Genomic DNA, 27,958 nt, shown 5'->3' with positions numbered 1-27,958 from the left:
AAGAGCAAAACCCTTACGCAATGAAAGAAAAACAAAGCACTGTCAGAAGACAGTAGAATAGGCTGGGCGCGGTGACTCACGCCTGTAATCCTAGCACTTTGGGAGGCTGATTCGGGTGGATCACCTGATGTCAGGAGTTCGAGACAAGGCTGGCCAACGTGGTGAAATCCCCATCTCTACTAAAAATACAAAAATTAGCCAGCCATGGTGGCATGTACCTATAATCCCAGCTACTCAGGAGGCTGAGGCAGGAGAATCGCTTGAACCCAGGAGGCGGAGGTTGTAGTGAGCCCATATCGTGCCACTGCACTCCAGCCTGGTCAAGAGAGTGAGACTCCGTCTCAAAAAAAAAAAAAAAAAGCCGTAGAATCGGCTCAGATGAGTAAGCAGCACAAGGATAAAGAAGAGTTTTGTTACAAATACTTACAAAAGACAGAGCTCAAAAGAAGCATTGCACATCCATTTCCTTGACAAAATTTGCATTCCAGAGTTCTAACTTTTCTCCTGAAAGATCTGTATGGATTTTTGTTAACAGACTCATTCTCTCATTTCTTCCCACTACTAGATTTTGAACCTTGCTTTCAAGACTTTCTTTTCTCTGTTTTCATTAAATAGAGACCTGCCCAACAATTACTATAGAACATCATTTTGTCACAAGCTTGGGTCCCCTTTTTGAAAGCAGCTATCACACCTTCTACTCAAACACAGAACTCACTCCAACTTTTGGGACTTTTTGTCTGTACTAGAATAAAGTTCTTCACTGAAATTTACTTAAGGTCACAAATTCTGCAAATTGGTCCCATTAAATAATGATATCAAGGCCACAGTTCTTCAAACTGCAGATGAAATACATTCACAGTTCAGTACAGTACAGTTTACACTCATCTCTAAGTCTGAGATTAGGAAATTATTAACTGGTTTCCAACTAGTTTCAATACTAGATTGAAGTTTAAATAGTTTTATTGTGTGGACTTTAATTTTTATTAAAAAATAGTAAACTGCAATTTTTTTCCTGACTTTCTAAGCAAATATAGAAAAAGTAGGAACAAGAGGCAATAGAAAAAACAAGTGCAGTTAACAGATTTGTGTCTTTTATATGCCATTTACAAAAAGAGAAGGGATTTCAGCATGTGCTTTGAAAATGCCTAGGAGCTAGTTTCTAAAACTGCACCATTACTTGCTATATATTTTTTCTACATAAGGCATCCAATTCCTACAAACAAATACAAGTACTACCACTACAAAAAACTGGAGTGTTCTCCTGTTATGTGACAAAGGGCCAGCTTTATACCCTTATCAAAGTCACGGAGTGTGGTCTGGAGGAGTGGTAGAATCACGCTAAAACATGAATCTCTGCACTCACATGCTTGCTTGTCCACTAAAATTGTTCTATAAACAATTTTAGGTTAGTGCAGAGGTACATTCATTTTTAAAAATCTATTTACATTTGATATTTTTCAAACATCATTTCATTATGTAGCACAAGTCCTTGACACACAGAATAACTCTTCCCAATAAAATAAACACTACTAGAATCTCCAAGAGATAACTCTGGGGCTGGTTTAGAAACCCAGTTAATTTTCCTTAGTAGAAAGTTATTTTCTACTAGCTGTTGGGCTTACTACATGGTGGTTTATGCACAAGCGATTCTGTAAATCTCAATGTCCTGTGCCAAACGTTCCTGATTACGAATTCAATCCCTTTTTTTTTTCTTTCTCACTCTGTTGCCCAGGCTGGAGTGCAGTGGTGCAATCTTGGCTCACTGCAACCTCCCAGGTTCAAGCGATTTTTGGGCCTCAGCCTCACCAGTAGCTGGGATTGCAGATGCCTGCCACCACACCCAGCTAATTTTTGTATTTTTAGTACAAAATACAAAAATTAGACCATGTTGGCCAGGCTGGTCTAGAACTTCTGACCTCAAGTGATCCACCCGCATCAGTCTCCCAAAGTGTTGAGATTACAGGAGTGAGCCACGGTTCCCAGCCCAATCACTGTTTTTTAAGTTAACATTCAATAAGAATTCCATCACTAACGTGGGTACAACTTTTGTTTTCCTGTTTTCTTAAACTACAGAAGTTACTGGCATTGAGTTTGGCTGACACAGCATTTCCTGGGAGCTAATTAAAGGATGCTCTTCCATAGTCAATTTGTGAATGGGCAACCTCACAATCCTTCTATCTATTATTCAACATTAAATAAGTTGTAAACACGCCTGGATAATTGGACTTATTAATTATGCAATGAAAACCAGAAGCACATGGTTAAAAAGCCTTAGAGAAAAAAATCATTTTCTTTATATCTCCCTACACTTTCAGAACCCAAGAAATGAGTTGCAGTTGTATGAGTTATTTAGTTAACGGAGCTATATTGAATCAAAAGCAAATATTCAAGTTTTGAGGACTCTATTAAATTTCATAGCACTAGGCTCGAGTGACTGCTTTCCCCTCCTCCTTGCTGATAGTCACCACCGTGAACAAAGCTTCTATCTGTAGAATCTTCTGTCACTCAGTTGTGCTGGCATAGTAATAATAGGAACATCCTTTTCTTTTGATGCATCTTTTCATCTTAAGAAGAACATAGTCAAAGAGTCTTAATGGTTTCAACAGTATTACAAGTGACTTAGGGAAACATACTCAAAGACTGTTAATGGGTTAGACAGTATTATAAGTGATTTAAGTCATCCCTTACATATGGTGTCTTTAGTTACCTTTTGAAGAGGCTATAATCTTACATTTCTTTAAGAAGCCACTTAAAGACTGGTTTTCTCCTAAGTCACACTTCTTTGGCAAGAAACTGAATTCATTAAGTGGCTCCCCAAAATAAGATTCCCACCTCCTATCATAGGGAGGGATATCACAGCATTCATTTCATAAAACTTTCAAGTTCCTGTATTATGCTTATAGAATCAAGGCTCCTAGAACACAGAAGCCATCTAATATTTGAAAACCTTAGGGGTACATGTGAGTGTGTGCCTGTGTGTATGTGCAGAGTATTTCCAAACTACTGTAAAGAGATACCCCTATTTGCTAAGTTTCTAAGAACAGTTCAGTTCTCTAAAAAAAAAAAGGCAGTACCAGAGGCTGCATGCTTTGTTTGACTCTCTCCCAGATAGTTCTTAGCATTAGATGGCTTTGGTTTTTCAGAAAAAGGTTCATGGAAAGGTTTTAAGTGTATAAATTTAATTGTTTTCTTCCTAAAGACAGAACTGAATTCAATTTCCAAATCGATCTTCATGATGGCAAAAAATACCCCCAGAAACAGAAAGACAAGAATGAGGAAACTGTGGCTATTTTGGTCAGCTTCAGTTTCTTCATCTCCGTGGATTATCCTGTCTCCAGTCTCCTGACGCCTTCCTTGAGTGACCTCACACAGAGCTCTCTAGCTGTCTCATCCATTTCTTACAAAGAATATCCAGCATACCAGATGCAGCAAGGCCACCAGGGCTTGTATTTGCTCCCTGATCCTTTCTTCCTGCTGTTCTCAAAGAATCGTTTTAGACCAGGACAGAGCATTGCTTCAGGTAGCCTGCTTCTTTTATACTGGATAATCTTCATCATCATCATCCTCTTGCTTTAGAAGTAAAGTAAAACCTATTCACAGGCCCATGTTCTGCCAGGGCTGTAAGTCTTATGAGCCAGCATGGTGCCCAGAGCCTTGTGGGAAGCTGCTTCTTATCCTGAGCTATCTGCAGCCCAAGACTTGGGAGTTGTGGTTACCTCAACTGCCATAAGGCATCCTCCTCAAAGTGCAGAGTAGACCCTCTTGCCTCTAAAGCTCTTTGACAACACATTCACAAATTCACAAAGGAAAGTCGCTCCTGACACAAAGGCAAGGCTTTGGAGTAACAAGAAACCTAGAGACAGGAGCTACTCTGTAATAGTAGTTGAACTCTGTAATAGAGTTCAACTCACCACTGAAGATTGTGTACCAAAGAAGAGATGCCCACCTCCCTAGCCACACCAGCCATTAGCATGGTGCATACAGAAAACGCCCTAGTAAATAACTGAGGGTGCCAAGGCAGAAGAGCAGACTAGCCATGTGTATGCAGCACTCAGTTCTCTATCCAACAACCATTTCTTTCACCTTGCACCAGCCACTGCAACTCGGATCCTCTGTTGCTGCAAGCATTCAGCATGATGCATAGCATCATTCCCAGTACCCCAAACATGACAGTGGTCAGCTTCCTATGGGAATGGCTTCCCTCTATTCTCCCACCACCACTGCCACCTTGGCACATACTCAGCTTGTGTCACTGCTGAAAGAAAGGCAGGAATGAGTGGCCAATGACTAGGGGAATGAGGAGCCAGGGCTGAGGAGCCATAGTGAGGGAGGGAGAATAGGCAAGGCGAAGGGCACGGTAACCAGCTGCAGCAAACAAAAGTCATTCAACTTAAGGAGTTCAATTGTGTGCAGGAGTCTAGGCAGAGCTAGGGCTCTAGAACCAAGATGGCATTCTGGTAAGAGCACATCTGAGCATCAGACAAGAGAACAGGGCTGTGGATCAGACTCTGGCAGGCTCAATGTAGCCAGTAGTTGTATGAATGGTTTACAGCTGAGACAAAGAGTATGTAATGGAATAACCAAGACAAGAGAAAAACAATTTATTAGGAGCACACCTCCAAATTAGGGAACCAGGAGCTCTGCTGAAGTTGCAGGGGCTGGGCAATGGAAGAAGAGTTACTAGCACCAAGACAGATCTAGATAACAGGGTTCAGGCCTAGGCTTTTATAAGATTTCTGTTGATGCAGAAGCTACTGACGCAAGGCCAGGTGGAAACAAGTAATTGGGAGCACCAGGTTGGTGTACAGAATGGGTAGGTGAGATAAAGCACTAGCCTCCAGCAGGTAATCTTGTTAAATGAATAGAGAGATAGATTGAATGAGGCCAACAAGAGTGTCAATAGGAGTATCTTGAGCCCAAAATGGTAGAGCCAAACTTTGACACTGGAAACGGCCACAAACAACTAAAAGATGCTCATTATGGTTCAGCCCTATTCCCAAATAAGGTCCTCCTGTAGAGAGACCATGTCTGAAATATGGAGACAGCATGTCAATGTGGCAATGTAGATTTAGAATCAGACAAGTCTGAAACTCAATTCTGTCTCTTACTAGCTGTGACTCTGGCAGATTACTTAACTTCTGTGAGCCTCAATTTCCTTATCTGCAAAATTAGGTTGCCAATAACTTTTATAATAATAGATTTTGTCATAAGGTTTTGTAATAACTAAATTAGTGAGCATATTAAACAGAATACCTGGCCGAAGGCTCAGTGCTCAATAAATGATAGCTATTATTATTCTTACAAATAGTCATAGTAGTATACATAATACCACTATTGCACATGGAAACACTCCTTTTTACGTATATTGTCTATAATAACAACAACATTATGAATAGTAGTATGGGCAACCCCAGACTTAACAAGCGAATCTGTTTCTGGTAACATCTGAAAGTCAAACCACAGTAAGTTAAAGGCTGCTTACAACGAAATTTGTAACTTTACTCTGAATCTGGTGTTATGCCAGTAAGTTGCATTCTATGCCACACAAATAAAACCATCACATCCTTTATCTCCCTCCCTCCCTCCCTCCTTGCCTTCCCTCATGTATTGCCAGCACTGACTGCAACATCTTGGCAATCACTTGGAAGGGAGTTGGCACTGGTATAGGTCACATTTCCATCTCCATTAGGAAATGGTAAGTACAAGTTTAGGTGCTTATTACAAGGAGAGGAGGTGAATGTGAGGGGAGTAAAAAAAAACCTTTTTTTAGAGATGGGGTATTGGTATGTTGCCCAGGCTGAAGAGCAGTGGCTATTCTCAGGCACAGTCATAGCTCACTGCATCCTTAAACTCCTGGGCTCAAGTGATCTTTCTACCTCAGCCTCCTGGGTAGCTGGGACTACAGGTATGCATCACCATGCCTGGCTCAAGAGTAAAAATTTTTTAAGTCAGATATGGTAATCTACAAGTTGTATCTTCTCATTTGAGAGTCATCTACATTTGTACAGTGCTTTATAATTCTTATACATAAACTATCATATTCGACTTCAAAATAACTGTAAAGGAAGCAGGATAAATACGATCTCTGGCTCATGGAAAATAAAATTTATGAAGCTCAGAGAGGTTCCGGTGACTTACTCCAGGTCATACACTGTGAAATGGTGGAATCAGGCTATAACCTGGATCTCTAGATTTGTAATTTGGTGCTTGTCCACCATAATTGGTCTATGCATGACCTGTGGGGTTAGAGCAGCAGGTACATTTATTTTTAAAAATCTATTTATATTTGATATTTTTCTCACTTGAAAGAAGCTCTGATTTCTTAGAAAAGTAGCCTGCTTCTGAAATGGTCTCATTTTGTTAATTTTATAAGTACAAAATTTAATTATATTTATGGAAAAAATAATCTCCTTAAATTTGATTATCACTTCAGTTGATTTTAATGTATTCAGTATTTTAAAGTTACCTTGAACATACTAAATTGAAAATAGTATTTGCATTGTATTATGTTGGAAAATATTTCCTTTACGGACTAGTAAATTATTTACTGCCCTCAGAGATAAATTATTCACTATAAAAATGCTTTTATGAGTAAAATCATATGATGTTTATTGTGACAGTTTAAGGTTCAAAGAGGCCTCATATTTTAATTTTTTTAATGGCACTTTTGCTTCTTACAAGTTAACAAAATTATTCAGCTATCTATAAAATAAATGTACTGTTTTATTCAAGGCCCATGTACTTTGACATATATTATGTCAAAATGAGTCAGCTATAGCTACAGTGGATAATATGTTATTTTTTAGCCAAGCTGACTTTCTAGCTCAGCAGGAAGTTCAGCCAATTTTAAGGTCTTTAAAGTGTTATAATCTGGTTATCTGGCAATACTATTAGGATAGCCAATATCAATTTTCCTAGGGAGAAGTCAACACCTAAGCCAATACTTGTACCAGTAACTATCTTTTCATATTGTTCAATATCTTACACACACACACACACACACACACACACACACACACTTACACTTTAATTCCTTTCTCTGAGGAAATCATCTCATATATTTTGTCCCTAAACACAGCTTTAGCACAGATTTCTTTTTTAAAGTATAAAATCCCTCACTGAAATAAATTCCATTTGTTAAGTAGCAATGACACTTTGTTCACTGCAAAAACAAACTTAGAGAAGCAATCATCAAGATAAACAGAAGGAAGGAAACTAACTAATTGGTTCCAGTCAAAGAAACAAAAGCTTTCCATCTTATTCTTTGGCTGTTTTACTTTAAACACAATTACTTACCAAGTGGCAAAAATGCAAGACGGTTTCCAGCCATGGAGAGCTCATTGAGGCTGGGCAGCTGGCAGAGATGGCGCGGCACATACCATAGACGATTTCGGTCCACAGTGAGGTACTGCAGAGAAAGGCACATGTGAAGCCTCTCGGGTAAAGTTAGCAAACGATTGGTAGAAATGTCTAGTGTCTGCAGCTCCTTCAAATCGCCAACCTCTACAACCAAAATCAAAATTGCATCCTTATGAACTGAAATAAACAAAATGAATCAATATTATAACAGTTTAACCAAATGAAATCAGTAGCTGCAACTATTTCCATAAACAGAATGCTGAAGTGCAGGAGTTTTGGTGAAAATGCAAATAATCCAACCTAGGTGGGTGTCTTTAAATTACCCTGCCAGAATTTCTTAAATGGAGAAAAGGGCTGGCTGGCATGGAGAAAAAAAGAGACACAAAGTGGTGAGTCTGAACCAGAAGTCTGTCACTATGGCTTCTGCATCTTGATGAGTCAAGTTTGTTGCCAGGGTGAGAAAAGAACAATTACAGTCACTTCAAGGAACCTGGTTTTTGCTACTTGTGTGATTTTACCATCCAAATCTAAGAAGAAAATAGATTTATGAATAATAGCAATGAAGTAAGTGCAACTCGTTCATATGAGCTAAATAGATTTCTGGAGTAGAAATTAGAATGTCTTTCGGAAATGTTCATCATGGTAAAGATTATAACAATAAAATGAGATACAGTTTAACATTTTTAGATTTTGTTTAGGTATGTGGCACCTTTTAAAAAAACCCAAAGTATACATACCCTATAAAGATTTACTTTAATTCCCGAATTAAATACTTCCATTTACTCCATAATTTCCTCATCATTGATGCCCACAGTCGTCATCTGTTCCATGGTGAGTACAATTGGGTCCTTTTCATACATCAAATCACTTAAGACTTGAGTGAAGATTAGGAAGTTCCTTACTAGGAACTTAGTCCCTCAGGGAAAATCACCATTTTAGGGGAAGGACATTTACTCTTTTTCAGGACAGCACATTATACTGAAGACCTACAGTCAGCATTGTGCAGGACAAGTCTACTTTCACATCATGGAGACTTAGATGTCGAAGACCACTCTTCCCCTTCTTTCATCCTGTCCCTATTCCTGAGCCATTCCTCCTAGGTTAAGATTTCCCAGGCTCTACCACTTGACAGTACCCTACTGTGCACATTCCAGTTTGTATAACAGTTGGATTAGTATTAGCTATGTCTTCTCTACTGGATAACAGTCTTCTGCCATCTTGGATGCTCAACTGAACAGAGTAGCTTTTCTCATTGCTACAGACTAGGTGGTGGTAAACTATGGCTCACAGGCCAAATCTATCCCGTGGCCTGCTCTTGTCCTGCCTGCAAGCTGAAACTGGTCTTTTTTTTACATTTTTAAAGGATGGTAAACAACAATAAAAACAAAGGACATGTGACAGAGACCATATGTGGCTTGCAACACCTAAAAATATTTACTATCTGGCCATTTACAGAAAAGGTTTGCTGATCTTTGCTATAGACCTTTTGTTAGTAGGAGAATTTAAAATAATTGTTTTACTTTATAAAAGTAATACAAGTCCAAAACACCCTAACTCGTAGTTATTTTTCTAATATTTACAAATTTGTGCTGGGAAGTTCATACATTACTGCTCAATTTCCTCAATACTGAACAAAATATACACCTGCAGTGGAGCAGGCAGGTAGGATTCAGTATACAGCCTGTGACTCTGAAAGGGAGTTTTCTCCTTGAACTTAACTAGTGCACAGGAGAGTCAATTTCACACTTGGCTCCCCGGCACAGTATTCCACCTTGCTAAGCCTGTCTATCTCTTTCACAAAACAAAAATGCTTCTGATTTTGGGTGTGTGGGAATAAAACATGAGGAAGAATCATCGTGTTTTATAAGTCATAAGAAGAAATACAAAGAAAAAGGGAAAAGAACTAAATTTAAAAACCAAAAAGTGACTATGTGGGAGAGAAGAGCAACCAATCCCAGACTTAACATGGGCAGTGTCAAGACAAGAATGAGACAAGGCCTCTGCCATTGAGAAGCACATCACACACAACCAACAAGGTGCAAGAGGAGCTCAGAGGTTATGTGAAGGCTTGGAGAAACTCTTCCAAAATTTACTGGAGATGGGAATTTGAATAAGGCACAAAGAAAACATATAAAGGATTCCTAGTAGGGCATGGGGGCAGGGTTAAAACCATGAGGAAAGGCATGCAATAAAACTAAATACAGCTTGCACAATGGGCTCTTTGGGGACCAACAAATGACAAAGACCAATGGGAGAAGAGCAGAAAATAAATTCAATACAGAGAGACAGAGTTTACTGGAGACAGGAATGATAATAAATATTGGGTAGAGGAGCCTGGACTTACTATTGTGAGAATATGACATCTCCTGAAGAATCTTAAAGGATGAAGGGATGTTTTTTGGAAAGGTTAGACGGGCAAATATGCAGAAAGCAATGATATGGAAGGAGATCCTAGGCTGACAAAACGAGTAGGCATTTGACTAGAACAGATGCAGTGCGATAGAATTTGAAGACAAATTCCAGAGGTACTTTAACAAAAGCATGAGGTAGGCTTGATTTAATATGAAAAATAATAAAATAGGAAAAAGTCAAAGACAGTTACAAGCTTCTAGACTATTACACTTTAAGTGTGCTGATGCCAATTCTAAGAATTTATTTTATAGAAAACAATAAAATGTCATCAATACCTCTGAATTGCATTATTTACAAACCATCTACTTAAAGGTATTTGGAAAAAATCCATCAAAATGTACATGAAAGCAAGTAACATAAATGATTTTGAACATATTTCAAAATAATTAAATGTGCAAAAAAGTGTTTTACATGGCTGCAAAAATTACTAAGGCCTGCACTTTTTTTTCATTATTGTAAAATGGGGCAACAAGGTGTGATTATGAATTTAAATTTTGATGAGAAATATTAAAAGACTTAAGCTTGATAAAGACCAAGTAGGATAAATACAAAGAGACCCACACCTATACACATCATAATCAAACTATAAAAGATAAAGATACATAAAAAATCTTGAAAGCATCAATAGAAAAATGGCTCATCATGTTCAGAGGCAACAAGAAGATAACTAAAAATATACAGTTAAAAAAGTTGGCACAGTAATTGAAATTGCACACTAAAAATATTTATCTAACATTAAAAAAGGCAATAAAAGGAGAGGTACAGGGAAAAAATACAAGATATGTAGACTACACATGGCAAAATGGTTGATGTATTAATAAACGTAATCATATCAATAATTATATTAAATGTGAACAGACTAAATAACCCAGTCAAATGGGAAGGCTGTCAAATGCATAAAAAACAATATGCTATCCATAAGAAATACACTTTAGATTTAAAGGCACAAATAGGTTGAAAAGTAAAAGGATGGAAAAAAATACATACCATGCAAAAAGTAACAAAAGAGAGAGCAGCTATATTCATATCAGAAAAATCAGACAAGAAATACTATAAGAGGCAAAGAGAAATATTTCATAATAGTAAAATGGATAATACTTTAGAAAAATAAGTCAACTATAAATATATAGATATCTAATGAGAGTCCAGCATTATATAAAGTAAAAAACTGACAAAACTGGAAGGACAAGCAGACATTTCAACATGATAGATGGAGATTTTAATACATTACTCTCAATAAAAATAAAACAACTAAACAGAAAACCACCAAGAATATAGAAAACTTAAAACTACACAATCAGCCAAATGGGCCTGGGCCATAATTCTAACAGACACACTCCTGAGAACCATAATGCCAAATGTTGAAATCCTGAAAGATCCAAAATCCATAAAGTGTAAAATCTTGAATGAAAATCACAATCCTGAAAGATCAAAATCCCAAAAGTATAATTCTGGAAAGAAATAATTTTTAAAAATTCCTTTTTAAAAAAAGACATGTATTTATTTTATAAAGAGGGTTTATTTTAGAAACATAAAAACCTAACAATACTTGATAGGTCACTTTACACAATAAAATAGGCAATAAAAACATATATTTGTGCAAGTATAAACACTCAGATATATTAATCATAGGTACATGGGTATAATAGCTACAAGCAGAAAAATCATATTCATAAGGAAATATGTCAAAAAGCAAAATGCATAAATGAATACCACTATGCTTGGCAACTGTGTGCAGCCAGCTTTATAACTGCAGTCAGCTGCATGAAATACCATGTTGAACAACCTAAGTCTTCTGAAGAGATCAATGAAAAACTATGACAGGTCAACCACTGAATACACAGTTATCCATACCCAAAGAGTCAAGATCTCAAGAAATGTTATCTTTCACATATGCAGATGTACAAAATGGACATCTCTTCATTTACTGAGGAAGTTTCAACCTTTTTCATACATGCACAGTGCTTATACCCAAAGTTAACATTGTAATAATGCACTTTCGTGGACTCAAATTTATAAAAATGCAAATTAGAACTCTCGAAATGTTTACACAATTTATACCTCCAGTGTTGGAAATTATGCGAAGATGAAATGCTCAGCATAACAAACTGGCACTATGTGTGAAGGGGCAGAAGTTGTACACCATTGAAAAATTTGGCAGGGGAGATTTCTTGTATTTTTTTGCTTGCACTTTCACTTCTAATATCTTCAAAACACTCTCTCTACTTGTATTTGGAGGGTGGTTGTGGTCTACAAATTTTTGAAGTGTATGCTGTCTATTTGAAAGTCTGGTTATTGCTTGACCATTACAATTAAGTGATTTTCTGTATTCATAGCACCAATTATATTTTAAAATTTATCCTTTACCATTAATTAGCCGCATACACTTAATTTATCACAGCGTTTTGCAAGGGAACAATTTCACTGATCCCTTCCATTGTGTTAGAAGGAATATGGTAAAAAGGAATGATACTTGGCTTCCCCAATACCAAATCTGTATTAGAGGTTTTCAAAAAGACAGAACCAACGAGATACGTATACATATATATGAGAAAGGATTTATTAGGGGAATCAGCTCATGTATGAGAAGTCTCATGACAGACTGTCTGCAAGCTGGAACCCTGGGATATCTACAGTGTGGCTCAGTCCCAGTCCGAAGGCCTCAGAACTAAGGATGCCAATGATGCAATTCTCAGTCTGAGATCAAAAGCCTCAGGACCCGGGGGTCTGCTGGTATAAATCCTGGAGTCTAAAGGATGGCAAGCCTGGAATTTTAATGTCTAAGGCAGCAGGAGAAAAGGCTGTCCCTTCTCTGAGACAGAGACCAATTCGCCCTCAGTATTTTTCTCTCTGGGCCCCTGGCCTACTAGATAGTGCCCACCAGTAATGAGGGCAGATTTTCCCTACCTGGTCCACTCAGACTCATGTGCTAGTCTCCTCTGGAAACCACCTCACAGACACACCCAAAATAATGTTTTACCAAGTTTCTAGGTATTTCTTAATTCAGTCGACACCTAAAATTAAGTCCACGAGTCCACTCCTTGTCAACCTGGCACTCATATGCGTCTCCTTAAATCATACCTAATTTCCAAATAAAGACAATAACAAGGTAATAGTTCCACCTAACATGATGCAACTATCCTGGTACAACCAAAATGTACTAAAACTCCTTCCCTAGAATTAGGCTTTCAGGATTTCAACATCCAGCATTTTGATCTTTCACGATTGTGACTTTCAGAATTTTGTATGTTAGGAGTTCTGATCTTTAGGAAATTTGATCTTTCAACATTTGGGGTTCTCACATTCAGGACTGTATCTTTCAGGATTACGATCAGCACTGCAACCAAACTGACCTAATTTGACATCTAAGAACACTACAGCAAAATACACACATTCTTTTCAAGTGGACTTGGTATATTCTCCAGGACAGACCACATGCTAGACTATTAAGTCTCACATTTAAAAGAATTCAAATCATACAAAGTATGTTCTCTGATCAAAAGGTAACTAAATTAGAAATCAACAACAGAAAGAAATTTGGGAAATCCCCATACCTGGAAATTAAACAACACACTTCTAAATAACTCATAATAATAAAATAAATCAGAAGGAAACTTTGAAAATATTTTTGCCAAATAGAAACAACCAACACAAGACATCAAAATTCATAGAATGTAGCCAAGGAAATGACTAGGGAGAGATTTAAAGCTTCAAATGCCTATATTGGAAAAGAAAGTTCTCAAATCCATTTCCTAAGCTTCCACCTTTAGAAAGGAGAAAAGAAGTAAAACTAAATCAAAATAAGTAGAAAATAATAAAATTATAGTAGATATCAATGAAATAGAAATCAGAAAAGCAACAGAAAAAAATGTCAATGAAAACAAAAGTTAGTTCTTTAAAAAGATAACAAAATTGACAAACCTTTAGCTAGACTAACCAAAGCAAATAAATACATACACAGAAAAAGAAAACTGACTTGAATTACCAAAACTGAGAACAAAAGATGAAATATCATTATTAACTTTACAGAAATTAAAAAGATTAAAAGGACATACTATAATATGAACAAATGTATTTCAACCAATTAGCAATTTGGATAAACATACTTCTAAAAAGATACAAATTACCAAATTCAAGAAGTAATTAAAAATCTAAATAGACATATCACAAGTTAAAAAACTGAAATAGTACCCTGGCGCAGTTGCTCACGCCTGTAATCCCAGCATTTTGAGAGGTTGAGGCAGGTGGATCACTTGAGGTGAGGAGATTGAGACCAGCCTGGCCAACATGGTGAAATCTCATCTCTACTAAAAATACAAAAACTAGTTGCGTGTGGTGGTGCACACCTGTAATCCCAGCTACTTGGGAGGCTAAGGCAGGAAAATTGCTTCAACCTGGGGGCCACAGGTTGCCATGAGCTGAGATCGCGCCACTGCACTCCAGCCTAGGTGACAGAGCAAGACTCTGTCTCAAAAAAACAAACAAACAAACAAAAAAACTGAATTCGTAATTTTAAATCTTTAAATTCTCCCATAAGAAAGACCAGGTCCAGATGGTCCTTGTCAACCTGCTTTTCTGTTCTATCAACTATTTCAATTCTATTATATATTTAAGGAAGAAATAATATCAATTGTTCACAAACTGTCTCAGAAAATAGGAGGAAAAACTTCGCAATTCATTCTATGAACATTACCCTGATACTAAAACCATACAAAAACATCATAAGAAATCTACAGACCAATATCCTTCATGAAAATAACTGCAAAAATCCTTAACAAAATATTAGCAAATGAAAACTAGCAACACTGAAAATAATTATTTATCATGAACAAATGGGTTTGAGATGTTTCTGAGTGTACATTTTTTTTTAAAAGGTGGGAAAGAGAATCCAGAAAAGCAATAAAAAAAATACTGGCAGGCATCATGAACCAGAAATTGTGAGAAATTGCTGGATGACAGAAAAGAACAGAAATTAAGTTAAATACAGAAATACCACAGAAAAGTCAGCAGCATCAACAAAGTGGTCAAAGCCTCTGTTAGCCACCATCCACCCAAGCTACCTCAGTAGCCTGGTTCTTTCCACAAAGTTGAATAGTAACTTAGCTGTATATTTGGCTTTTTGCTTTGCCCCAGGACATGACCTTTTAAAGGGCAGGGACTGTCTTGCCCATCTTTGCAGTAACAAGCCTTAGCTCTGTGCCCGGAACACAGGAGGCACCATTATCATTTTGCTGGAAGAATAAACTAGAATGTGATTAGCATACTGTAAAATGGCATCTGGACCTTAATGGGGGTCTGAAGTTAATTTTCCAGTTAAGAAAGTACACCTTTTAAAACCTTCCAATAATTTTTTAAAATTTTTTAAAAGCAAAGAACATAACCTTATTTTATTGATGTTTTATGAACTGGGTAATGACCAAATCTGGGAACACCACTGTAACTTATATCCTCTACAGAATAGAAAGAAATAGGTAGGTGAGGTCCCCATAAGAGGCCACACTCCAACATCCATACCGAGTCTGTTCATGTTTCCACCTCCACTGTTGACACTGAGCTTAGCCTATTACCATCTCTTGCCTGAACTCATCCAACAAGCCTCCCCATTGGTCTTCTTGCTTCTATTCTCACTCCCTCCAATCTATTTTCTATACAGAAGCCAAAGTGATATTAAAATGTACGTCAGATCATGGTCCTTCCCTGCCCCAAACTCTGCCCTGGCTTTCTGCTGCACATCAATAAAATCTCTAACACCATCTTACTAGTAACATGGTCTCCAGATCAGCCCTGGCCCACCTCTCTCCCCTACAAGTGGGTCTGATGCTAGAAATGTAAGGTTGGTTCAACACCTGAAAAATCAATGTAATATACATGTTCACGGAATAAGAATAAAGCATTTCACAAAATCTAAAATCCACTCATGATAACTACTCTCAACAAACTAGGAACAAAAGGCAACTCCTTCAACCAATAAGGGGCATCTACAAAACACCTCGAGCTGAGAACACTAGGCTAACGGTGTCAGGCTGAATGCTTTCTCCCTTAAATCTCCCTTGTGCCTACAAGGCAAGGAAGCTGAGTGTTTCCATTGCTCTCCAACAATATACTGGAGATTCTAGCAAAGGCCGGAAGGCAAAAACTGAACAAACAAAAAGCATCAAGAATGGAAGAGAAGAAGTAAAACTTTCTTTATTTACAGATAAAATGATCCTTAGTAGAAAATACAAATTAAGGGATCCACAAAAACTATTAGAACTAATAAACAAGTTTTAAAGAGTTGCTAGATACAAAATCAATATCAGAAAATCAATTGAATTTCTATATACCAGGAAAAAACAATTTCAAAATTAAATTAAGAAAATAATTCCACTCACAACAGCACCAAGAAAAATTATATACTTGGTAATAAACTGAACAAAAGTAGTACAAAACTTATATGCTGCAAACTGCAAAATACTGCTAAGAGAAATTAAAGAAGATCTAAATAAACAGAAAGATATTTCATGTTTATAGGTTTGAAGACAACACTGGCGAGATGGCATGCTCCCCAAACTGATCTGTAGATTCAACACAATCCCTATCAAAATCCCAGGAGGCTTTTTTTGGTAGAAATTGACAGGTTGATTTTAAATATTTATTGCTGTGTCATGCTGAAATTAATGTTGTATTACTGACATAGAGTTACAATGCATTCTTTTTGGAATCCTGAAAGATTCCTTCTCCTTTCACACCACTCCCAATCCTTTCTACCCCTTCCCTGGGAGCAAACATAAGTCTGTACACCTTATTTCCGTAGTGTCTCTAACTTTACAGTTGTTTGCATTGTTTACTTTTGTGCTAAATATACAATACCTTGAAACTTTTCAGCTACTTATAGAGTATCCTGAAAATGATTTTATTATTGCCATATAGTAATTACTTAGATTAGGCATAAAAATAACATTATGGTGTCAATTTCAAAAGAAAAATCCAGTAAGTCCCCTTTAAATCATAGTTCTGTGCTGATGCACAATGACCTAACCTAAAATTTAAATGGGAATGGGAAGGAAGCCACCCACTCCACACCAAGCTGGTGACCACAGAGAGTCAATAACAGGCTTGCTATTTTTAAGCACTTGCTTTTTCCAGTACCACTAAAAATAGCTCTAAGTTGAGCTCCAGAGCACGCTGGGCTGAGAACATATAGAAATTCCTCTTTATCCACGGTTTAGCTTTCTGAAGTTTCAGTTACCCGCAGTCAACTGCAGTCTGAAAATATTAAATGGAAAATTCCAAAAATTAACCATTCATAAGTTTTAAATTTCATGCCATTTTGAGTAGCGTGATGAAATCTCGTGATGTGAATCATCCCTTAGTCCGGTGTATCTACACTGTCTACCCTCCTTGCCCATTAGTCACTTAGTCATTTAGGTTATCAGATCAAGAAAACGTAGTGTATATAAGGTTCAGTGCTATTTGAGGTTTTAGGCACCCACTGGGGGTCTTGGAACATACTCCCACAGATAAAAGGGGACTACCGTACAAATAAATAAAAGACAACATTTCAATGCCAAATTTCATTTGGTGTACAGTGAGTCTTCCTTTTCATATCCATTTTCTTTCTCTTGACTGAGCTGTGGAATGTACATACTCTGGTATGTACAAATAGGTTCAAACCATAATCCTGTTACTTATTGGCTATGCAACTTTGGGTTATTTACTCAACTATTTAGATCATCAAATTGCTGTTAAAGAAAAAAGAGTAACACCTAACTCAGGAGGTTAATAGTGATTAAAATATCCCATATAATTCAATAATACATAACAGAAAAGTTAGTGTTTATAATTTCAGTTCATCATACTACAAAATATTCTAAATGTAAACTCAATATAAATATGTCTGTAATTGATGTGGTTTTTTATTATGAAAATAACTGCAAACACAAATATGTTTGTTAACTCTAACACAGAGAAAAGTGCCCTTTATTGGGAGATAGATGACCTTCAGAAACTGGGAAGCACTACCTTCCTTAGACAAATAAAAAAATTAAAAGCAATTCAGATTCACTTGAAATATTAGTCCATTTTTAAGGCTAAGAACAGCATTCAGGATGTCCCACACCCTTAAGTTAACTGCAATTATCAAACAATGCAACCTCTTAGACATTCCTTGTGACAATTGGGATCGAATCCTAGATATAGTCTAAAATCATTTTTTAAAATGATTATCTTCCTAAGAAGGAGTTCAACCCAATTCTCTGATATGAGGATTAAAATCCTTTCACACTGAATTATCATATTTATGTTTTTAAATCCAGACTGGTCACTGCAAATAAGTAGCCTATCTAGAAAGGACCTGGTCTCTACACGTGAGCTGAATCATGCTCACAGACCAGGGAGCCAAAATCCAATTGTGGTAAATTATGCTTAATAATACAAACAAACTTTGATACTTCCATTCTGAGATGTTTCTGAGTGTACATTTTTTTAAGAGGTGGGAAAGAGAATCTGCAAAAGCAGTAAAAAAAATACTGGCAGGCATCATGAACCAGAAATTGTGAGAAATTACTGGATGATAGAAAAGAACAGAAATTAAATTAAATACAGAAATACCACAGAAAAATCAGCAGCATCAACAAAGTGGTCAAAGCCTCTGTTAGCCACCATCCACCCAAACTAACTCAGTAGCCTGGTTCTTTCCACAAAGTTGAATAGTAACTTAGCTGTTTATTTGGCTCTTGCTTGCTTTGCCCCAGGACATGATCTTTTAAAGGGCAGAGACTGCCTTGCCCATCTTTGCAATAATATGCCTTAGCTCTGTGCCTGGAACACAGGAGGCATTATTATCTCTTTGCTGAAAGAATAAACTAGAATGTGATTAGCATACTGTAAAATGGTATCTGGACCCTAATGGGGTCTGAAGATAATTTTCCAGGTAAGAAAAGTATACCTTTTAAAACCTTTTAATCATTTTTTATTATTATTTTTTAAAAAGCATTTTATTANTCTTTCCACAAAGTTGAATAGTAACTTAGCTGTTTATTTGGCTCTTGCTTGCTTTGCCCCAGGACATGATCTTTTAAAGGGCAGAGACTGCCTTGCCCATCTTTGCAATAATATGCCTTAGCTCTGTGCCTGGAACACAGGAGGCATTATTATCTCTTTGCTGAAAGAATAAACTAGAATGTGATTAGCATACTGTAAAATGGTATCTGGACCCTAATGGGGGTCTGAAGATAATTTTCCAGGTAAGAAAAGTATACCTTTTAAAACCTTTTAATCATTTTTTATTATTATTTTTTAAAAGCATTTTATTATTTTATTATTTTTTAAAAGCATATGATTTTAATTTAAAATATTATTATATTTTTTAAAACACACCCTTATTTTATTGATATTTTATGAACTGGGTAATGACCAAATCTGAGAACACCACTGTAACTTATATCCTCTACAGAATAGAGAGAAATAGTGAAAAAAGGTAGGTGAGGGCCCCATAAGAGGCCACACTCCAACATCCATACCGAGTCTGTTCGTGTCTCCACCTCCACTGTTGACACTGAGCTTAGCCTATTACCATCTCTTGCCTGAACTCATCCAACAAGCCTCCCCATTGGTCTTCTTGCTTCTATTCTCACTCTCTCCAATCTATTTTCTACACAGAAGCCAAAGTGATATTAAAATATACATCAGATCATGGTCCTTCCCTGCCCCAAACTCTGCCCTGGCTTTCTGCTGCACATCAATAAAATCTCTACCACCACCTTACTAGTAACATGGTCTCCAGATAAGCCCTGGCCCACCTCTCTCCCCTACCTCACTACAATCTAATTACCTTGTCCTTCCTTCTGTCTGGCCCAATGAAGTGTCAAGTTATTTCTTCCCTCGGAGCCTTTGAATCCGTTATTCCTCAGTCAGGAATGCTCTTTCCCAACTCTCCAAACTGTAGACTCTTTCTTGTCTTTCAGAACGTTACTATCACATTTTCACAAAGGCCTTCCCTGACTTTAAGCAGATTCCTTATTTCTCAATTGTAGCATCCTATTTATTCCCTCCCTGCATTTACTTATTTAATTACTTATTCATTTATTTACATGTCAAACCACAGTGTGTACCTCCCACTCATAAGAACAGGGGCTTTGACTTTGTTTGCTGCTATATTCCCCATATTCCTAGCACCTAGCAGAGTCTAGCACATGGTAGGTGCACAGTAAATATTTTTTGACTTAATTAATGTATTCCTTAAACTGCCTCACTTGTTCAGTGGCCACAGACCAGACTTGCAGCTGCACACAAACCTCACACTTACGATTCAGATTTGTTGCTTAGCAAAATTACAACAGTTGTGGACTTTTGAGGAAACTCACAAATCCTTGGAGGAAAAAAAGTGAAATCCAAGACTGCTAGAGGTTTGTTGCACATTTAACATAATTTAAGTTTTCCTTAATGTCTTATAATTATCTCTGTGAATGCAAGTGATGGGAATATTCTATAAGACATTACTGACAGAACACCAGCTGCCCACAAGCTAAATAGCCCCAGTCTGTTAGGCATTTTCAAATGTGCGTGTGTGATCTGCTAAATAGCTGACACAGTTTTACAGAAATAAATGTAATGTGCATAACTTAGAGTTGACTATAAAATAATGTAACTAAATTTTCAGCAGGCATGTCAGAAGTCATGTAAGCAAATAAACATTGCCCTTCAAGATCATAAGCCAGCAAAACCAATCCAATGATATGTGTTCATTCACATTTTTGAAATTTCTGGTTTGAAATTCCCTTAAGATCTTGATATAGAATTTTTTCATGGATTCTAGGGATCAAATCTACCCCCAAAATGATAAAGATATGATACCATCAATTATATTGAGAAGAACATGCCTCAAACTCTGAAGGCAGGTCCAAAAGAAAACATTTTTTTCATGTTTAAACAAGATTGGCATCCTCTGAATAACATACTCAATGACAGCTCAGAGGCATTCTTGTAACAATGATGTTCTTTTGTTTTTGGAACTATTTAGAAACTCGATTAGATCTTATTTAAACTTAAAAACCATGAAGTCTTGTTGGAATAAATATATCTTCAAGATCAACTAATCTGAAGGAATTAACAATGATCTGACTTTATAAATTTGGAATGTGGGTATATTTGTTTAACTATTACATCATTTTCACATTTGGGAAGGTACAACCAGATCCACCCAGTTTGGCAAAACCAAATCTATGCCTTACCTGGTCTGTTTGATGGGCCAGAAATAGTTTGATTTTGGTTCACATCATGATCCAGTAAGTCTGAAGGAGTGACTGCCTGTAGGGCTCAAACAGCACCAGCGTATTTCTCCATGCTCTTATTACACTCCATTATAGCTGAATGCTTACTAGCATGTGTTCCCTCCTATAATTCCAACTGCATAACATGTTTCAAAGGCACCAGGAGTTAATCAGGTGTTGGGAAACTTGCTTTGGAACCTATCCAGCAATTATTTTGGCTCTAAAGAGTGATGGTCTACAAATTTAAACATGAACTCATGTTTATTTTTTTATAACCCTTAGTAATACATTACTTAGGATCTGCTAGTATAGGACACAACTGTTCATATTATAAGAGGCTTGCTATATATTCATAACTTTTGAATGTGTGGCAGGTTATATTTAGTAACAAATGACCATAACTTAAAGTTAACAATACCAGAAAGCACACTGAGAAAATCTATTAATCATGCATTTGTCTAATATAAACAATATACAAGAACTTAAAGTTAAAAAAATTAAATTAGCAATTAAGAAGACCTCTTAGCAGAATATCTATTATATTTATAAAAGATAATTAAATATTATTTGGGAGCTTTAAAATAAAATACTCCCGGCTGGGCACAGTGGCTCACACCTGTAATCCCAGCACTTTGGGAGGCTGAGGCGGTTGGATCCCCGAGGTCAGGAGTTGGAGACCAGCCTGGCCAACATAGTGAAACCCTGTCTCTACTAAAAAGTACAAAAAAAATTAGCTGGGAATGGTGGTGGGCACCTGTAGTCCCAGCTACTTGGGAAGCTGAGGCGGAGAATAGCTTGAACCCAGGAGGCAGAGGTTGCAATGAGCCGAGATTGCACCACCGTGCTCCAGCCTAGTTCTGTCTCAAATAAAATAAAAAATAAATAAAATAAAATAAAACGTCCCCAAACATATGACATCTGACAAACATAAGAAAAATGAAATTGATTTAAATATTTATGTCTAAGTGTCAAGCTTGCCAATTAATTCCCGGTAAAAATTTTTAAATGTAAAAAACAGTACTTAAAAAAAAATCACACTGTTTTGACACTTTACCTCATGCTTTGTGTGTGACTAAATTATGCACTAGAATTTCATTCAGTATTCTTCCAAATAAGTTATTTCCCAGGTGTTCACTGGGTATCTAACCAATTAGTCATTAAAGTATTCTTGCTAAATGACAATTATATAACTAACTGCTAGAGAGAAATAGCATTTATCTCTTTTTCAGATATATTGTCTTTGATTTTTAAAAGCATTTATTCTAAAAGTTAGCATCTTTGTTATCGCTTTGTGTCTGTACATGGATTTCTATTTGGAAAAATCCTTTACCTTCCTCATTCTTCAAGATTCATGGAGATCACATACGCAGATTTTCATTTTATGTTTTATTTTAGTGATGGTCAATTTTACAGACTTCTTCTAGGTAGGCTTTTTTCTCTTTACTGAGTTAGCACATTGGGGTTTTTAGGCTTTGACCTGAATGAGGCCACTACGTGTTTATTGTTGGTATAAAACTATTATAATCATTGCCTCAAGAAATATCACAGCATCACAGTCCAGAATAAAAATTTATTTTTTAACTTTACTACTTTGCACATAATAAGTAAAAGTAATCTCTATTTTACTTGCTGGAAAGAATGATATAATAATGATGACTGCCTTCATCTCACTTTCTAAATTCAAAACAGGAAGAAATTTTAATGGAAAACATTTTAGTGTATATATATTTCAGATTACCAAATTGATTCATTCCAGTTTATTTCTTTGAAATTCCCATAAAAGAATTACCATGAAAAATAGAAAGCGGCTGACGACCTCCACTGATAGAACACTTGGAAACCACTGGAAAAACACATGCACAGCATATAAATTATCTAGTTTAAAAAAAACACTTCTCTATTAATTAACAGAATTACATGTTAAATTCAATATATAATTCTGATTTCTAAACCTTAATATATAGCCTTTGTAAGAAACAATAAGAAACTCACATCACAATTTACATGAAAAACACTGCGTTAGAGATTTCTGAATATGCACGTATTGGTTATTAATCTTAAAACAAAAGCAAAGTCTCTAAATTTGCTGCCTGCTCTTGTTTAGAGTTCTCAGATAACCACCTACAGAGTGAAAAAAAAGACTCAAAAATGATTAATATCAAGCGTAGAAATGAAATGTGGCACAGAAAGATGTTATCTTTCCATTTCAAAACTTCCTATGCTGTTTAAACTTTTATTTCTATTGTGATGAACTACTTCTATAATAAAAATTAATTATTTAATGGTGCCCCTCACACACTATGGGATTCCTTAGAACAAGAAATACAACAATTCTAAGCACCTGCTACATTTTATTTATTAGTTGTATTTACTTTAGCTAAGAATTATCATATTGAAATCTGTGATTACAATTCTAAAAATTTGGGTTTCCTAATGATATTCTGGTTCACTGCAACAGAACACAAAACTTTCATAAATGTGTGTATATAATGCTTTTATGTAAATCTATATTGCTGAGGGTCTCACAAATTCTGTCATTATAAAATTCTTTTAAATCTCAAATTTCATACAGTTTCTGTCAGTTACAAGTATAGAAAATTGTATGATGCTTCTAATGAGAACACATAAAAACATATTCCTTCAGATGTCTGTTTATTCCCAATCTTTGCAAAAATACTACAAAGAGGACGACTGCTTTGCTGCAACACAGTCGGTACACACCAGAATTCAAAATCTTTTATTGTGTTCTATAAATCTTTTGTTGTGCACTGCATTAACAAAGCTTTTAAATGCTCCTCAATAATAGCAAGTAACAACACAGTGGAAAAGAACAATAAAACCTGTATGTTTATAGAGAACAGCAAACACTTCAATGTTGCAGAGATGACGTGTGTTTTATAAGTCATATTTTTTTCAGAAATGCTTTAATTGCAAATAAAATTTCCAAGAATACTAACATTTTCCAAATTAATTTTATGTTCAACTCTCCTACTATTTGAACTGGCAGGTTAGCAAAATGTAGGAATTATTTCAAAACAACACGCCAAAAAGCAATTTAAAAAAAAGAACAAAAGAAAGCTGACGTTTAATTTTAAATTAACTTTAAGAAAAACCAAATGTCTGTAATAATTTTTACTACTGACCTTATGGAACAACACACATCTCAAGTAGTGGTTAATCCAACTGTGTTCACAGGAACACCAGTTCAGAGCAATGTTCTCATGGTCTAGTAAGTTTAGGAAAAACAATATACTATACTGTTTACTGTAATACACATTAACCTATCACAGAGCATTATTCAGTCAGGAAACCCACTTAATTGTGACTCACCAGGAGGTTCCCATACATTTGGCCACTGCACACTTTTTCACAGAACATGTAAAGAAAGTTTGGAAAAGGTCGGTCATCAACCTTTTAAGGCACATTTTCCCTAGGTACTCCATCAGAAAGGCATAGACATTTTAATAGTAGTTCTAATACTTTTCCTTTTTTACAGGAAAATAAAAGGAATTATTTTGGACTCTGCTCAAGAGAAACAAAATGAAAAGGGGATGCTAAACCCTAGTCTAATACTCGTGGTCCCTGGAGTACTTGTGTACATGCAACATTTATGAGGTTCTGATTATTATAACTTTAGGCTGTGCTATAAAAAAAAAAAAAAAAAAAAAAAGGCCCAGTAGGTGGCTCACACCTGTTATCCTAGCACTTTTGGAGGCCAAGGAGAAGGCTTGATGGAGCCCAAAATTTTGAGGCTGCAGTGAGCTATGATCATGCCACTGCACTCCTCCAGCCTGGGCAACAGAGCAAGACCCCATCTTTAAAAAACAAACAAACAAAAACCTTCCCTGGTGTCCAAGCTTGTATCCACCGTGGTCCTTTCAATAGATACTGTTTTATTCTTGTAGTTCTCTGGAAGGATGTTCAAAGAGTTTTTTAAAAAGAGTTTTCTATTTAAATCCTACCTCAAATTTCTCTTTGTATAATAATTATCTCCTATCATCCATTAATTTTCTACTTTCTTCCCTATAGGCAAAAACAGGCCTTCAGCCCCTTATGGCAGATGTTCCCAATACAGTAATAGAATTTAAAAGTTTCTCATAAAATACGGAATGAGCTGTATTCATAATCTCCTTCAAATCTTTCCACCAAAAAAATGACTTTCCTTATTCCCTAATTCCTATTTCTCTAGTTCCTTATCAGAGGCAAGTGGTTTCTACCAGAGAAATTCTTTACAAGAAATTCTTCACAAGAAAATAAAATTACAAGGAAAAAAAGACCACTCTGTTTTGAAATGAGTCTACAAAAATATGGATATAACTACTGTTCAAATAATTATTATTTCCTTTGTATTCACTTTCATTAAGAGATATTAGTACATATAACAAATTATATTTAATGAGTAACCAAAAGTATGGATGAATTGATTTTTATATAACCTTACATTCAGAAATACTGTCAACATAGATACAACAAACTTTATAAAAGGCTTACTGGTTGAGCCAATATAGCATTAATATCTACATGTTTTATTTAAGTTAAAATTTCTAGAAAACATGAGCAGATTCCATTAATAGCACACAAAAATTGTTGATTTGATGCTTTACTCAACTTTTAAAATGTGTGATGCTTTTGTTACGAATTCATAATTTAAAATAAGAATTTCGTGAGTGGGAAACAGGCTTCTAGTAGGTGAAGATAATGTTTCTTTTTCTTTTTTTGGAGACAGGTTCTCGCTCTGTTGCCCTAGCTGGAATGCACAACTCACTATATCCTGGACTCCTGGCCTCAAACTATCTTCCTGCCTCAGCCTCCAGGTGTAAGCCAGATGCCTGGCCTGAAGATGGTATTTCTGATACCTTATCATAATCATGACTATTATCATAGTTGGTGCTTAACAAAATTGGGGCCACAGAGTAGCAATCAACTTCAAACCTTTCTATATGGCCTCTATCATTACCCACAAAGTAGCATTAGCTAATTTGTACAAAACCAGGTAATAGCTGGAAAAAATTAAAAAGAAAAAAATATGATTGCTTCAAAATATATGGACTTATAACAGCATAAGAGTTTATAATTGTTTCAAAATTGAGTTTAATCAACAAACCAGCATATGGACTGTCAATAGCACTACTGGCATGACATCCTAGAATTTTATTTCCCACCATAAAAATTTTAGGATAGTAGTAGTGACTTTCCACTGGAAGTTCATTTTAAGCCTATAATAAGAGAATAAGAAAGTTCGTTTGGTTAATGATTCAAAACACCAAGAAACTTTCTATCACAGAAACAATTAATACAGAAACAGTACCTAAACAATGACAGTATCTAAACAGCACCTAAAACAATAAAATGAATTTACTTTCCTCTTACCTAGATATTACTGTCTGTTGATCTGCTGTTGTCCTCAAAACTAAATTATGTTTAATATTTTAAATAAATAATCAACACTGAAATTATACTGTGCTCCTCTGGGAATTTTTACAAGAACTGCATGATTACTTGTTTGATGATAAAAAAATTTTTCATCCTCTGAAGAGCTGAAAATCTACGAAAACATTTTCTAGCTTTTACTATTTTATTCTTTGGAGTAAAGAGAATAAAATTGATGTCAAATAACACCCTATGCAAATAAAATCCAAGATTTAAAGTTGTATATACATCTTATTGCTTTCTGAGAAAGCTATAACCAAAGATTTACATTTGTCTTTAGCTATGTGAATCTGCAAGAATGAAGTAAACTTCATTGTCCTGCATGAGCCACACTTCAAAAAAAAGCTAATACCAGAAAGATTTCTAAATGTATACTTGCACTAAGAATAATTAGCTAAAATGACAAGTTAAAGGCTACCTTCTCCACTAAAGATTGATGTTCAAACATCTTATAGAGGAACTTAAAACCAGGTTAGGCGAAGGGGGTAAGAAGGCTTTCATATACTTTAAAGCAGTTTACATACCCAGATAAATACCATCTCAGTAAATGAAAGAACATAAAAACATATTCCCAATGTTTTGTCAATAACTGTGAACACAAGAACCTACCCAGTAACTTTAGAAGTGCTACAGAATCAGAGATGATAAAATATTGTTACAAATTCATGACAAAAATATGGATTCCGCAGCTCTGTGAGCTCCTTATATCTTTTAAAAAATTACTTATTTATTGATTCATTTATTTGTTTATTTATTTAGAGACAAGGTCTCACTCTGTCACCCAGGCTGGAGTGCAGTAGTGTGATCACAGCTCACTACAGCCTCAACCTCCTAGGCTTAAGTGATCCTCTCACCTTAGCCTCCCAATTAGCTGAGGCTACAGGCATGTGTCACCATTCCTTGCTAATTTTTTATAGAGACGGGGTTTCATCATGTTCCCCAGGCTGATCTCAAACTCCTAGATTCAAGTGATCCACCTGCCTCAGCCTCTCAGAGTGCTAGGATTACAGGGATGAGCCACCACACCTGCCCAATATTTTTAAATAATTAAATAAATTGCTTGAGAATATTTTGGAAGAACAGCAGCCTAAGGCATGTGAAAAACTCAGTTTCTCCACCAAAAACCAGCATAACACTGGACAACACTATTTCAGAACTCTAGAATCTATTTCAGATTCTATTTCAGAACTATTTCAGAACTCTAGAAATCAACCAAAGGCAGACAATAAATTCAGTAGTGTTGTTCTACAAAACCTTCATTCAAGAACAGTGGAAGTCTGCAGCCTTTTCTTGGTTGGGATGGCTCCTATCACATCCTACCTCCAGCCCAGACTACAAGAATAGTAGTTTATCAAAACAGGACTAAGGAAACCAAAAGCTTGGCTACCAGAGAGAGCGCCCTCAATTTGGGGCAGCGTACAAAATCCCACAGCTTTGTCACCTAAAAGTGGCAAACTCTGTAAGGAAAAGAAAAAAAAATGTCAACCAAGAATTCTACATACAGGAAA

The 27,958-nt window shown here is 36.1% G+C and overlaps 1 protein-coding gene across 9 annotated transcripts in view; it reads right to left on the bottom strand.

Moving 5' to 3' along the window:
- Positions 1-27,958, bottom strand: part of LRRC28 (leucine rich repeat containing 28) — a 130,632-nt gene that overhangs the window by 40,321 nt on the left and 62,353 nt on the right. For 5 of the 9 annotated variants that reach the window (XR_001888151.1, XR_001888152.1, XM_017886899.1 and 2 more), the window contains one exon: positions 7,297-7,536. Coding sequence is in view for 7 of the 9 variants with exons in the window: in XM_017886899.1 (XP_017742388.1) it covers positions 7,297-7,536 (240 nt within the window). In the remaining 2 variants the exon portion in view is untranslated. Of the gene's footprint in view, positions 1-7,296; positions 7,537-20,981; positions 21,115-27,958 lie in introns of those variants that run through there. The other 4 variants (XM_017886900.1, XM_017886902.1, XM_017886903.1 and 1 more) reach the window with 2 other exon arrangements.

Source organism: Rhinopithecus bieti, unplaced genomic scaffold, assembly GCF_001698545.2.
Source record: "Rhinopithecus bieti isolate Rb0 unplaced genomic scaffold, ASM169854v2 scaffold_15821, whole genome shotgun sequence".
NCBI lineage: Eukaryota > Metazoa > Chordata > Mammalia > Primates > Cercopithecidae > Rhinopithecus > Rhinopithecus bieti.
This window is presented reverse-complemented; position numbering and strand designations above follow the sequence as displayed.